The sequence below is a fragment of the Labeo rohita genome, chromosome 22 (assembly GCF_022985175.1).
Source record: "Labeo rohita strain BAU-BD-2019 chromosome 22, IGBB_LRoh.1.0, whole genome shotgun sequence".
Lineage (NCBI taxonomy): Eukaryota > Metazoa > Chordata > Actinopteri > Cypriniformes > Cyprinidae > Labeo > Labeo rohita.
This window is the reverse complement of record NC_066890.1, coordinates 58,482,240-58,498,360: the sequence shown is the minus strand read 5'-3', so window position 1 is coordinate 58,498,360 and position 16,121 is coordinate 58,482,240. Positions and strand designations below refer to the sequence as shown.

At 36.1% G+C, this 16,121-nt stretch overlaps 1 protein-coding gene across 2 annotated transcripts; it reads left to right on the top strand.

Annotated features, from left to right (window-relative positions):
* Positions 1-998: 998 nt before the first annotated feature.
* LOC127153747 (uncharacterized) lies at positions 999-12,870 on the top strand. 2 transcript variants are annotated; one of them, XM_051094989.1, is made up of 5 exons: positions 999-1,163; positions 1,782-2,111; positions 2,938-3,108; positions 3,254-3,321; positions 11,459-12,870. In XM_051094989.1, exons 1-5 carry the CDS (start codon positions 1,157-1,159, stop codon positions 11,510-11,512), a joined length of 630 nt encoding a protein of 209 aa, XP_050950946.1. In that variant the 5' UTR covers positions 999-1,156; the 3' UTR covers positions 11,513-12,870. The 2 variants fall into 2 exon arrangements, with proteins under 2 accessions (XP_050950946.1, XP_050950945.1); XM_051094988.1 differs by having other exon boundaries at positions 2,890-3,108.
* Positions 12,871-16,121: the final 3,251 nt, after the last annotated feature.

The window sequence follows — 16,121 nt, the reverse complement described above, 5'->3', positions numbered from 1 at the left end:
TTTTCAATGTAAAATACACAATATTTGTCTAAATTGTACATATGAAAAAAAGTGCGTTTACAAATACACACAATCCATAACAAAACTGACATGCACTAAATGATTAAACATATTATGGAACCTAAGCAAAAATAGGCTACAAGAAGTATTAACTTTGTGCTACTTGATATGCTTTTTTAATTCTCAAATATGTGCAGCCACTGACTTGCAATATATGAATCACTAAGGACTATGGTTTAGCTGAAAATCTTTACTTTTCTACTGAAGAAAAAAGTCACTTACATCTTGGATAGCCTAAATTAATAGCAGTAAATTAACAGCATTTTTGGGGGTTCACTGAAGCTGTGTCTCAAAGTGAAGGGTGTGCATTTTGAAGGCCACAGACTATATTATATTATATTCAAAAGGCTTATTATAAATATCAGTGTAGCAACACTATCTTTAAACTTTAATTTGCAAGTGCAAATCTGGGCTGCTTTTATATAGTGTTTGGTGCAATAGAAAAGGCAATTTTATAACTTAACTCAAAAGTATAAGAGACATTGGATTCATTGCACATGCAGTCTTACAGACATACTGACAAACTGACATACAGCAGAAACAAAGAATATATTAAAGTTTATTCCATAAACAGTCAGTCTAAAACTACCATCAAACTTAATCCAAAAGTCCACATTAACTGTGCCATTTTGGACAATGTATAATTTTGTACCACTCTGAAAGATAACAAATTATGGCTTCAAGCCTACCTAATTATAAGGGCAACAGAAGAAGTTTATATATTCAGGGAGAAATGCAAATTTCAATAATCAACAGTACTTTTTAAGATATGTACAATCCACTTATTATGTGTCCCAGATTTTTCATTTGTGAGGCCAGTACAACATTACACAATGGTAAGCATGGGAAAAAAAACAAAAAAAAAAAAAATAGAACAGTTGTGAAACCGGACTACAGCGTCAACACCCTGCATGCATGATCACTCATTCAAGCACCAAGACAGTAGTAGATCTAAGGTTTCTCTACATGACTTTACTAAAGTCTACACTATAATCTTTTTAATGCATATTTTTAACATCTATTTCAGGTTGTTGGAAGAAGATGTTGAAGATGTTTAAAGATTTTTTTTTATTTTTTCTGGCTGTGCCTCTGCTGTATGGTTGGTAAGTTCCAAACATATTTTTGTTAAGGTAGCACTTAGTGCAGCTCAGTATTACAAATCATTTAAATCAGTCAGAATATGTGCTATTGCATTTATTTCCAGATATGAGAATTTAGTCTTTCACATCAATTACAGATTATTTTCTTTCCATTTGCTGCTTTGAAACAATCTGTATAAAGCGTTATGTAAATAAAGGTTACTTCATTTTTATTTATGTCCTCTTAAATTAGGAATTTGACGCTATATGATACCAAAGAGAAAGCCTGTACTTTCAGTCAGTTATCCTCATTTAAAGTTACAAGGTGTTTCTATTTTTCTAGCAAGATGTTGCTCTAATGAACTCTATCATCACTACATAAAAGCTCTGTCACTATTTTATTTACTTATCTGCGTCTTAACACTAAACCAAAACTTAAAAATATACTGCAGTACAATATATTTAGATGTGTGAATTCAAATGACTGTGCTTTGCTTCCTGTGTTTTAATTTTGCCATATAGTTTCTATTTTTACAGAGTATGCAATTATTTCAAAATGACTTAAAACTTCAGTTAAATAAATCAACCAAAACTGTACTTTTCTTATGTGTAACAGAGAAATTGTTTCTGATTGTTCTTTAGGTGTAGTTGCTAATGAAGTAAAGTCAGTATTAGTAATGAAGGGGAAATCTGTCACTCTAAACATTCCTGTTACTGAAAAACAGGACATTACTATGATCATGTGGACGTTTGGAACTAACAAATCACTCGTAGCTAAAACTGGCAGAGAGTTAAGAAATATCACTATATATGACGGTCCTGATGGAAGATTCAGAGACAGACTCAAGCTGGACAATCAAACTGGATCTCTGACCATCACAAACACAACAATCACAGATTCTGGACTTTATGAAGTGACCATCAAAAGAAGCAGCAAAAAGACCACATACACATTCAGTGTTACTGTCTATGGTGAGTAGAGAATTACAGCTCGCAGGATAATTATTCTTAATCCTAAAAAAAAAAAAAAAATGATTTGGTTATTTTTTTCCAATATGTTTTAATTATTTTTTCTATGACACTTTAATTTTACTTCAATTATTAATCAAAATAAGACCAAAATCATTGAAAACTTACCATGAGGCAAGCCTTCTGACCATACAGGAAGTGTCATAAATAATTCCTCCTTACCACAAACATTTTCTCATATCAAACCAATATCACAGTATACAGTATATATACAGTGCACTATTGTACACTCAGTATATAAATCTACAATAGTGCACTGTTCTCTACAGCCTTGTAAATCATTGTATTTTTCTAGAGCTCCCCCAAATTCTGGCCTCCTTTGCACTTTCCATTATCCATTTTCCGGTGCGCCCAATTAGCCAGTCCGGGCCTGCTTGCTCCATTTTCAATATTATTGTTCATCTATATCAACACACACTAGATTGCTGTCTTTAGTAGAATGTGTCTCACTGTTTAATTTGGCGTTTTGTACCATATATGGCTGTATTTAACAGGATGCTATTAAAAAAAAAAAAAAAATAGGGTGGAAATGTATTATGAAATTATTAATGAAATAATAAAATAATTCATTTGTCATGCAATCAGTACAGTTCATTAGCAAATGCCGTCTGGCTGACTTTGCCATACATTTATGTAGTACTGATGTTTCATAGTGTTTGTTATAGATCTACTATCTACTCATTCACTCACACTAATGACTGTCCCACTTCAACTGTTACAGCACCAGACCCACACACTCCCTCACAACCTACTTTACATCCTACTTCAGGTCCTACTTCAGCTTCTCCTTCAGGTCCTACTTCAGGTTCTCCTTCAGGCTCTTCTCCAGATGCTCTAATAATAATGGTTTCTGCTGGTGGTGGTGCTGGATTTCTGTTGCTTGTGGCTTTAGTCGGGATCTTCTGCATTTGCAGAAAACAAAGAAAAACAAACCAACAAGGCAAGTATTGCCTACTGCTAATGTATATTGGTAAAACAAACAAACAAACAAACAAACAAGTATACACTTTTATAATATGCCTATATATAAGCATATTTAGTGATTACGTGTTGATTTTTTGCATATATTATCATTGATGAAACAGCTGAGACCCGTGAGGAAGAGATCACTTATGCTGATCCGACATTCTACAAAAGAAATGCACAGAAACCGGTAAGATCATATCATATAGTTCAAGCATTTTAAGGCATTTAAGCACATATGAAAAAGACATAACATAATATTTAGCAAGCTGTAACCTCAATCAATGATTTAAAAAAGCATTTTTGGCAAATAAGGGTAATTTGACATAGAAATATCATGTTTTTTTTAATGACTGTTATAGCTCCAGGTGTGGTCCGATTTCCCTAAAACTTGCTTGTTTAGAATCACCTGTCACATTGTTGTGGCAAAATCAAACCGACTCTCACCAAACCAAGAGACAAACTCAGTCAAATGTCTTTTATAAATTTATTCTTTGCAAAGAAGATCAGACAATCATACAGAAACACAGGTTACTGCAGAGTGCGACCAAGAAGGGAGGGCTCACTCCAACTTATATCTCTTCCCTAGCCTTCAAGGTTACATCTCCTAACCGGTAACTTTCCACACATAGTAAGAGTCAGATAAATACATTCTGCTATGTCATACTCCCAAGAATCAAATCTTTATATTTAGGGCCCTTTATATTTAGATACCCTTCTCTCATGTCATTCTTATTGCAGGTTTAAATAAAACAGACCCTTACACAATATTCCATAAGCACATAGATGAGTAAAATGAATTTTTACACGTGTTTTGAGTTTTCGTTTAGGCTTTAGGGTATATTTGGAAAGGCTCTTTTCTAAACTACCCTGTTATAGCTTCCCAAAGAGTACATTTATTTATTTATTTATTTATTTTCCAGTTTGAGCAAAAACCTAGGACTACTTCACAAAAGTAGTTTTTTTTTTTTTTTTTTTACATTTTCTCAATCATTTAACAAATGGTTTGACTGACAGTGGTGGTTCTAGAGACAAAGTTGTTCGGAAAGAAGAGGTCTATCATATGACATGAATATCTTGCGCATTCATGAAATACTGCTCAATATACAACACGTTGAAAAAATGCGAGCATGCCCGATCAGTTTTACATGGAGATTGCTGATCCTCAGCCATTCTAACAATTACAATAGGGTTTCAGCACTACACACTTGAACCCCTAACAAAAGGAAAAAAAAAAAAAAAAACACACACACACAAGTAACACTAAAAGAACACAACAAATAAGATATTAATCTAACACGTACAGTCAGATAAAGTACACCAGCGTTTAAAATCTAGGACTTAAAGTTGTTCTTTGTTTCTATTCGTGTGCACATTTCCTGAGAAAACTGGCTGCATATATCCACAAAAAAATGACTGCCTCAGCAAAAATTAAAAAGGGGGGGTGAAGCGAGTTCTGAGAAAATATAATGCAGCACATATGCTTAACAGTTAAACAGGAAGTCCATCCAAACGCTTATGAATGAAGCAAAAGTTCCTAATCTTCACCTGATGTGCTGAGACTATCAACATTCACAAAGCACCTGAAGACAAACCGCTTCCACAAGCACTTAAGCCTCTTTTGTATAACCTATCCAATGTTTGCTCTTTTTCATTCTTTAGTTAAAAGTTTAAGAAAATAAATAAATAAAATAACACAAGACAAACAAATATCCAGATGACACCATACACTGCTGAGAGCGGCAAGTAAGATGAACATGTAAATAGTCTATGTGCTGCACTCTTTACGAAGCAAAAAAGTACAGTTGTGCAACATTTTTGATTTATTTATTTGCTTTATTTAATTCAGATTCACTTAAACAAAATAGGAACAAATATTTAACACTAGAAGAGATATGGCAAACAGTACAAATGTAAACATAAAAATAACAATATACATACCTGTATATTCTATAACTCTACCCTTAAACCATATCCATCACTCAATACTTTCTGCATTTTTACATTTTCAGTCATTCTGTATGGATTATAAGCTTGTTTCCTTATGGGAAAAATGTTTCCATAAGTTTAGACGTATTTACTGGTATTACTACACTTGTGGGAACATTTGGTCCCTATAACTTAACTACCAGTACACAAACACACACAGCCTCTGAATATGCATTTTTATTATTTTTCTATGATTGAACTGTTACTGTATAAATAGCAACCTAAAAAAGTGTATCAACTGCACCTACTTTACCACCTTGTATATTTCTTAAAGTGCCCCTATTATGCCATTTTAAAGGTTGCTAATATTGTTTTAATAGACTCCCAAAACAGGTTTACATGTATGCAAGGTCAAAAAACACTTCAATGATTCACTTAAATGATTCCTAAACGACTCGCACAAAGCAGTTCGAAGAATCAGTCTCTCTAAACCCCGCCTTTCCATGAGCCATCACTGCTGTGATTGGTCAGATGGCGCAGTCCTTTATGATTGGTCTACCGCGTACAGCGTGTCGAAGAACGAAACACCCATTGCCATAACTGAATGACTGGAGACTTGTCAATACATAGAAAAGATGGCATCGATTTTGCCTTACCAATTCCAGCCAGAGTCTGATGATGAAACGGCTGCAGTGGCTGATCGACAAGTTAGCACGGTCTACCGTACACCTCTATGTTGTAAACTTCAACATTGTATAATGCATTAAGCAGCTTTCACACCGAATGAGGAAAGCGCTGCGCTGGCCGCTGGGTTCAGTTCAGCCCTTCAGAGCAGCGGCAAAACTTAATGCGTGCTCCACTGCGCATGCGCTTTGGTCGAGGCAGAAACAAGGCCTCCTCGCAGGGCGGAAGCAATTAAAACGAATGGGTTTCAAAGCACAGCGCTTTCCGCATTCGGTGTGAAAGTCGCTTTGTGCGCCATCCTTTATCATTACTCCAACTAATGAGACAGACAGACAGTCAAGCTGCATCAATCACAAATTGTCAGACTACAGTGGGTCTACAGCTGAAGATGTGCAGGGTTGTTACACAACATAATGTACACAACTACGTATTTTGAATAATCTCTAGAAAATACAATCTTTGTAGATTCATCATCTTTTGGAAGTGAATATAAAACAGCGTATGATACAGCACATCTTCTGTATAATGTACGTGTAAATTTCCATGTGACATAAACCACATGGAACTTTATGGGCGGACAAGTTGTTCGCGAAGTAGAACATGGGCGGGCATTATGCAAATCTGTTACTTCGTGACGTGTGGCCGTAACAGAAGAAGATTTGAAATCCTGACGACTCGTTTAGGCAAATGTGAGTCGACTCTTTTTGATAGACAATAACTTTATTTATCGTGCACTGTCGGCTTCACAACTTTGCAGATAGTTTATGTTCACATACAGCTACATGACACACTGCATGAAAGATCATATTTGAAAATGCATAATAGGAGCACTTTAAAATGCTAAGGAATTCTTTTTAACATTCATGTTATAATACTTGTCCATTAATAACAGATAACTTTTTTCTAACATAATTTGCGTAGCATGTGTGTAAATGTGACTTTTAAGATATTATCATAACACTGCGCAACTAAACAGCATGTGACACAACAGGGCACCAATCCAGGTAAAGTTGATACACTGTGTCTCAACCATACGCAGTGACACAACCAAAAATTGAATCTTGACCACATCCCTACACATAAACCTAACCTTACCCATGAGTAATCCATAAAATCAGAGGAAATGATAGAGGAATGACACTGATGTACAAGCACCAAACACTGATTGTAAGCCTAAACTTCACAAAAACTATAAACTGTTTTTTTCAAATCCGATTGGTTAAGTACAATGTTGTTCCAGGGTCAACAAAGATGTTGATCCAGGAACATGTCGTACTTGGTAAAATCAGGTTCTGCACCCAGTGACATACTCGTGAGTTTCTCTAGATTATGAAAAGACCTTGCATGGCACAATGTAATAAAATATGTCTATTTTTAGAGCACTGATTTACGGATCCCCTAAAGGGACATGGTGGTGAAAAAAAAAAAGAAAGAAATCGGGGTGAGTGAAAAAAAAATGCGTTCTCTCGCAAAACTTTTGTGTTCAATCGCAAAAATATTTGCGTTCCCTCGAGAAACAGCACTTTACGTGGCCTAATATAAGAAGACAATAAAATAAAAAGGCAAAATGTTACATTTTATTGAGAATAAATAGGCCTCCTATGTACGTACGCAAGCAAAGCAGTAATCCATTTAGCCATGTTATGAGTTTTTAACGTTTTTCTATGGGGGAGAACACGTGAAACTTTCCGCATCCCGTTCATATTCTGGGCTCCTCTGCTTTTCTGTGCGTCATATATTTTAAAAATAAACTCTTTACCAGATTTGGTGTTTTTTTATTATGGTCTTGGTCCATTAGCCTACCTTAAGCATTTTCTACGGGTTTCTATGGGGCTTAACGTGTATTAGCGCCTTGCGTTCATCTGTTTTATTAATATTAATAAGGTTATTAATATTTTGTTATTAGTGTTAACAGTATTTATTAATACCGAATTTGGGCCTCCAATGTCATTGTTTTAGTAAATTAAGCCCATAGGCGGAGGGTGAACCAGCCAAACCGATTAAGCATACAAAAAACAAAACAATCAAAAAGAAATGTGTTTTTGGTTTTTTTTTATTTCATATAAATTAACAAGTCAACAAGTGGTACATAGGCCTACAGCCTTTCCCTTATCTGTATTGTGCTCACACCAGTGCACAGCGCAGACTGTTCCTACAGTATAAATGTAAAAAAGCCCATGTTAGTTTGTTCCTTTATTGTAAGGGTTGTAGAGCTAGTATGTGTTGGAGGTGTGGTTTATTCCGCGATCGCGTGAGAGTGAATCAGTTCATTTCGACACCGGTCGAGTTAAAGCAGAGGTCCTGCCATCTCACCTGTAACGCGGCTAAATAAGGTGGAATAGAATCTCTTTCTGCAGCCCCTTTACTTTGTGAACTGCAGGGGAGAACATATTGTAATCTGAAACAGCAGCGGATGATGCTGAATTAGCCCAAACCTTTGTGGATGTCTGTTTGCGATGATTCTCGGATGTGCGTCATTGAAAAGCAACCATTTTTGATTCATCGTGCATCACAGGACTTGAGATTGCAGCCTAAAGACCAGCTTCATACCGCTGTCCTGATACCGGACGTTTGAAAGGGACTGTGGAGACCAACACGGACTATTACTGTATTTGTTTTCTTTGCTAATTGTGCAGTAGCTGAATCCTTAAAGCCTGCACCTGTTGAAATCATTTATTTTGTTTATTCTTTTGCGCAGGCCTACGCCCTTTATATTGATGTTTCTTTACAGTGCTGTGATTTTCCTGACACTGAATATGTACAACGTGTATGTGATTTCTATTCAACAAGAGTAAATTAGTACACTAGTACAACTGACTGTGCCCTTTTCTCTTGTGGTCTTTGGACATCAGCTGTGGTAATCGACTCTCTGAGACGGTTGGCACCGTAATAGTAACCGGTGCGAAATCGGTTCCTTTCTGACAATAAAGCTTGGAATTTATCTCAAACGAAGAACGCAATAGGACCCACTGCTTGATTCAGCTAAAGATTATATAAAAATATATAATCAATAATATACATTTAATGTATAATCAGACTAAAGTATCAAGGCCACCCGGACATGCGAAACAAATAAAGCTCATTTGTCACAACGAAATAATAATAAGCATTTTAGAATGTCTCAAAACTTGAGTCCAAGTTAAAAATAAAGCTATATGAACCACTCTATTGTGAACGTAAAGAGCTGTATGAACCATGTAAGCTAAAGTGAACAGGAAGTGTTTGTCCGAACTCAGCTGGTTGAGAGAGAACGCCAAAAAAAAAAAAAAAATCCACCCACCCTGATTTTTTTCCCCTCCATCACCATGTCCCTTTAGGGGCTCCACGGCCGGTGGTTCCTGTGTACGCAAGTTATTTAAGGTGTTTCAACCGTACAAATGTCTCAAGTGTCTCTTTTCATTTTAAGGTAGGCCTATTGTTTTCGTTATAATGCACTGATTCGAGAGCCCGGTCTCATGAAAATGTGTATAAATAGCACATTTTCTGTTGCTATTTGGCATGTTATTCATACGCTGAAATTGACTTTGGCGTGCATATGATATCCCGGGCGTTGAAGTTAGATAAATGTGGATGGGTCCTCCCTCAGAAAAAAAAAATTACTGGAGCATATGCCATTTTTTGTAGTCTGGTACCTTATAATAAACGGAATAGTCCGCCTTGTTCTCAGGAGTTATGTACATTACCTCTGACCACTAACGTTACAACATTACAAAAGACTGCCACTAACACATTTGTAACATATTTCTTGTGGCGTAAGTTGTAAAGTGTGAAACGAAGGGTACTCCTTCGTTTCAGACTAAAATACAGAAGTACCGCGTACTGCGTACCAGCCCTCTTCAAGCACTGCTTTCATGTATATTTTACAGCATTAATTGAGAGATTTTTTTCCTTGAGAAAATTTGTCAGGTACTGTACCTAATGTATATACAAAGTAATCGGTATCATATTGAAATGAAGAATCAGAATCAGAATCTTTTTTTTTATTGCCAAGTACGCTTGCGCATACTAGGAATTTGTTTTAGTGTCATTAGCTTCCAGTACACAGAGACAGCAAAAACATACAGACAGTAAACATAGGATGAGAATAAAATACACATATGTAAATATAAATAGACATAACTTAAAAACATAAGATGAGAATAAAATACACATATGTAAATATAAATAGACAAAAAAATAGAAAAATAAATTGAGAAACAAATAAATAAGTGGTATGTACAGTTGTGCTATAGAATAGAACAGAACAGAACAGAACAGAACAGAATAGGATAGGATAGGATAGAAAGAGGTAGAGATGCAGGGATGCGCTAGGATGGGGGTGGTAACTAATAAATAAAAGTTATTGCACAATGGGGGGAACATTTAACTGTTCATAAGGAGAATTGGCTGGGGGAAAAAACTGTTCTTGTGCCTGGTTGTCCTGGTGTTTGGCGCTCTGTACCGCCGGTCAGATGGTAAAAGTTCAAAGAGATGATGACTTGGATGTGAGGGATCCAGAGTGATTTTCTGAGCTCTTTTCCTCACTCTGGATGAATACAGTTCTTGGATGGAGGGCAGGGGAGCACCAATAATCCTCTCGGCAGTCCGAACTATCCTTTGTAATCATCTGATGTCTGATTTTGCAGCTGAGCCAAACCAGACAGTTACTGATGTGCAGAGAACAGACTCAACGATGGCTGAGTAGAACTGTTTTAGCAGCTCCTGTGGTAGGTTGAACTTCCTTAGCTGGCAAAGGAAGTACAACCTTTGTTGGGCCTTTTTTACAATGGAGTTGATGTAAGTGACCCACTTCAAGTCCTGGGAGATGTCAGATCCCAGGAACTTGAATGTCTCCACTGTAGCTACAGTGCTGTCCATGATGCTGAGAGGGGGGAGTGCAGGGGGGGTTTCTCCTGAAGTCTATGATCATCTCCACTGTTTTGAGCGTGTTGAGCTCCAGGTTGTTATGACGGCACCATACAGACAACTCTTTAACCTCCTGTCTGTAGGCAGACTCTTCACCATCCTGAATCAGGCCGATAAGTGTGGTGTTGTCTGCAAACTTCAGGAGCTTGACAGAGGGGTCTTTGGAGGTGCAGTCGTTGGTGTAGAGGGAGAAGAGCAGTGGGGAGAGAACATCCCTGAGGAGCGCCAGTCTTGGTGATGTGGCTGCTTGACAGTAATGTCCCCATTCTCACCAGCTGTTGCCTATCTGTCAGAAAGCTGGTGATCCATTGACGGATAGAGCTAGGAACAGAGAGCTGGTTTAGTTTGGTCTGGAGGAGTGTAGGAATGATGGTGTTAAAGGCTGAACTGAAGTCCACAAACAGGATCCTCACATAGGTCCCTGGTCTGTCCAGATGTTGCAGGATGAAGTGCAGTCCCATGTTTACTGCATCATCTCCATTTAATTCCATGAATTGGAATCGAAATGTAATCAAATCAGGAAATGTGTTTCAATACCCAGGCCTAAAAGAAAACCAACTACGCAAATTACCATGCTGATGGTATTTTTATTTATTTATTTATTTATTTATTTTTTGGCAGGCCATGTGCCACCCATGCCTAAATCCATTAACCATAAACAAAGGCACTTGTGTATATACTGTCTCTCTCCTCTTTTCTGCTTTTGACCTCTAGCTCCTTTATTAACCTTTTTTTCAGTAAATCTGGTATTGCATATCATCAGTGTTGACACAGTATACAACATACAGTTATTCTGTGTTTTCTTTCAGAGTGCTAAACAGGAGGATGATGTGGTGTATGCACGGGTCGTCACCAGACGCTGACTATATCTCTGTCCTCATCAATGGTGTTCTGATCAAAAAGGTTTACATGCACACTAGAAAACCAGTTATTCCAACAAAGCTTTTTCAGATTTAAATTTGGTGTTGCTGCTTACATGCACAACACCACATCTTATCTTCATGCAAATGCATGTTCTTCCTGTTTGTTTTGTTTTTTGAAAAGTGCATGTGTATGAGAGATATAACTAAAGTAACAACACATAACACTGTTTTCTGCAGAAACTTAGCAATAAACCTTGTCTTGAGTCTAATAGTAATTTGACCCTTTTTCAGATGTTTTCATTTACTTTGAGTAATTTTTAAATCTGATTATTGTGATCCTGCATCATACTGGAAAAGTTCAGCATAATGGGCCATTAACCTGAATTTATTCAAGAGTTTTTAATGTTTCTAATTCTAATTGTTTTTAATTTATATCCTGCCCCTGAGCCATTATTGGGTTTGTGGGATATGCACACCTTTTTTGCATTTTTGATTCTGATGTGAGAGCTCACATGTCATTGGCTTAGATATTTGTTCACAAGTATTTATTTCTAGCAGGTTGTTTTTTGTTGTTGTTGTTGTTTTAGTCGGTGTATGTTTAGGAAATCCCAGTAGACTTTTAGCAGCCATTTTATATGTTCTAGGAGCTTATTCTTTTCTATTTAAAAACACAACAAAACTTGTGCAATAAACACAAAACTTGAGCAATAACAGTACTAGTTTAATGTAATGATACATATTAGCAGCAAGCAGATGTTTTTGGTTTATTATTTTCAGAACTGCATTTCAACAGACTCAAACCCCAGAAGGCCTCATTTTTAGATCTGGAAAGAAATGTGTTTTTGTCTGTTGGGTAGACAGTTTGTACATGAGAATGTGGTGAACACTGGACGTTTGTGGTTAATGTGCATCAGTGTCTGCATGTCTTAAGGCGTAGATAGTGTGAGTGTGTGTTCCTGTAAATCGCTTGAGGTTAAAAAAAAAAAAAAATCCATATTTTCACTTCCTCTTTCTGAGAAATAAAGTTTTACTGCTAAATAAATTTAAAACGGCAGATGTTTAAAAAAAAAAAAAAAAAAAAAAAAACATACTCCCTGTGCAATCTTACTGTTGTGATTGTGAAATATTAAAAATATATCACATGCTTTGTGTACCTGAAATGTAAGGTTGATATTTAGTGGCATACACATTGCTTAGTATAATCTTGCCTTATACAGATGTGACAATGCAGATAAGAAGTGTTAGTTTCAGAAGTTATTTCCAGCTCCAGCAACACTTAGTTATTTCTGAGAAGTTTCCACTGCTCTTGTTATCATACATATATGTTTTGTATCATGTTGGTCTGTCCATTTCAAGGACAAAAAAAGTGAACATTATACAAATAAAAGCTTTGCAATGCATGACTTGTAATTACGCATAATTTACTGCAGTGTGTGTGTATTATGCATAAGTGGTGATTTATTTGCATCTACTTCAGGGAGTTAAAGCTATAACATTTAAAAAAACAAAAAAAAAAAAAAAATGGACATTTCACGTCAGAACTGTGATGACGTACAAAACCAACATCACTAAAACCAATGTCCCTTTAAGGCAAGTCATTTCACTCGGCAGCCATCTTTGAAACCCCTTCTGGGCAAGCAAGTGCAGCTTCTATGTATTTGAATGGGGAAACATCAAGTTCTCCAAAACTGTTCACCAAGCTTACAATTAAATTTCATATTTGAAATCACAAATGAAGTCTGACAACAAACTGCCTCATAAATACTGTTCCTTATTCTCCAATAGCGTTAAAAAAAGCCTATTTTTCAGGCGAGATCAGCCAGTGCACATGCACAGTACTAAGCGCATGTCTCAAAACACTGTTTTTATAGCAACCAGGACTACTAATGGCAGCTGCAGTGACACACTAACTTTACTAATCAAGGATTGGCTCTTTAAATAAGAAGGCGGGGCTTTGCGGCCAGAATGAGCGTTGCATCTTTCCCCATTCAAATCTATACATGTGACAAGTCTTGGGTATTCTATAGTCTTTGATAAAACTTACCATATGCATGTTAACAAACACTCTTTTAGCGCCACATAGTGGACATTTCACATTAAATATGTCAGGAAACATACATGGTGGTACATATTTAGCATCTTGCGAAAAAGTTCCCACAGGTACGTTCAGTAGCAGCTTGACTAATGAAAGGCTATGTGACTTAAAAACTAGCGATGCTACCACTAAAATGTAGCTATTGATGACACAGACAAATTGTAAATATAATTATACTAACAAATATAGCTAATCCTGGTTATAGAGATTATGAACGTGATTTTCAGTACAGTTCACAGACAGAACGTGCCCTTATGGATTTATGTAAGAACCGTAATTTGTTTTGCGCTATACAACAATATATGTTTTGCGCTATACAACAATAAATTGTTGTATATATATATATATATATATATATATATATATATATTTTTTTTTTTTTTTTTTTTCTGTCTGTTCTAAGTTTTTTCTGAATTATGGAGTGACAAAATGAGATAACCAAAATTCCCTCTTTGACACTAATATGTCAAAATAAATAAATACATTAATTTTGAAAATGACTTCATCCAGTGTGTAGATTTCTGACTAGATATTTCATTAAATAATGCCTTTTTTTTTACCCTATTCAACTGCAGTGTCTCGCCTTAAAAACACAAGTAAAAATGTATTGCACAAAATGTAAAAATGAAAGCAAAGGTTTCAGAATAGCAAACAATGGTCATGGATTGCAAAATAATTGAATTAACACATAAAAAAACAATAAATAAAAATAATAATAATAATAATAATAATAATAATAATATTCATGAATCAAAACTTTAAACACCACACACAAATCTTTAAAATCATACTGCACAAAACTGAAATATGAATGCAAAATTATCTGACACAAAATTATGTTTTCCTGGGTTATGCTCACAGACATGTTCTGGTCATACATTTTTATTTTTTGCATGCTTATGCTGTTCTTTGCTCTTGTTTCCATGTTCTGTGCTTATTTTGCCAAATGTTGTGGAGTTTCATGTAAATCAGGGTGGGCTTAAGGGTCATCGTTGGTCCACTTGTTGGTCCACAACTCCTCCTTCAGCCAATCAGTTGAAGAGGGGAGTTGATGTCATCACAATGCACCTCATTAGCTGTTGATGACACAGTGATCTGTTTACTTGTACAGTTGAACATATGGATAATTTGGTAGCAGTGGGAACATCTTTTCATACAGAACACTGTTATATTGTGTGCCTGTCACAGCTGGTTTTTAGTGCCATAAGCATCGCTCTATTTTCATGACCTTACATCTGCAGTGACCCTGCAGATAAGAAGTGTTAGTTTCAGATTAAGTTATTTCCAGCTCCAGCAACAGTTATTTCTGAGAAGTTTCCACTGCTCTTGATATCACACATAGGTCCACATATGTTTTGTGAAGGGTCTCAATTCATGTTTTTTTTTTTTTTTTACAGTTTCTAGCAGTAGCATGACAAACACTAATCACCACCACCATCATGTCATGTGACTGATCTCTCTACATCAAACTTCTATCAGCAGTCAGTAAAAAACACATCTATTGTACATTATAAAGAGCCTTCTATTTTTAAATCTATCAGTGCAAAGAGATTACAGTAATTACAGTATCTGACCACAGGGGATAACAAGACAATGCAGCTAAAACCTGACCTCCAGGGATTAGTGCCAAAATACCATTGGCTTACACTGTTATAATAGCGCCCACTAGTGTTCACAAGAAGAATTTTCCACTATAAGAATAACTCTGCTGTTAAAGGGGTCATCGGATGGCCATTTACCACAAGTTGATATGATTCTTTAGAGTCTTAATGAATGTCTAATAATGAATAATGAAGTCTCTAATATACTTTGATACATTTGCATATATTCACTTCTGCTGTAAGTGAAGCTGGATCATGAATGATTTGCGTGAACATTATTCACTTTATGTAGATCGGGAGGCACATTCCCTTCACAAACAAACGTAATCTACTGCATCTTCAGCAGCTCAGATGTTGGGAGTAAATGACGACCACTATGTTCATTATTACATCCAGCAACACAACACCTCAATCGCTCAATCAGAGATATTCTTGTCTAATTTACATCCCTGCTTCGGCATCGAAACAAGGAAAGTTTCTGGACTGTGACAGCTGGTCTCAGGAAAGAGCTCATGTCAATCAACTATCGTGGGAGCTGCCTCTGTGGGTGTGACGCCACAACGACAGGCATCTGAAAATGGCTTGATTTGAAAAAGGTGATATTATTTTTACAGATTAATTAAAAACCACTGCATGGATTTTTATCATTATAGGGTAGATTTGTACATACACTGCCAACACACATTAATGTTCAAACAACATGAAAAAGTGAAGTTTGCATCCGATGACCCCTTTAACACAGAAGAGACGTTGAAAATAGATCTCACAGTAGAGTAGCAAATCAATGACAGTTTAAATATAACATTAGGAAAATGAATAAACATTTAAAAATAAAAAAAGCTTATAAGCCACAGATCATTTAAATAGCCTATTTTCGTGTAGCCTACATTTTCTACAAATGTTTTATCTCCAG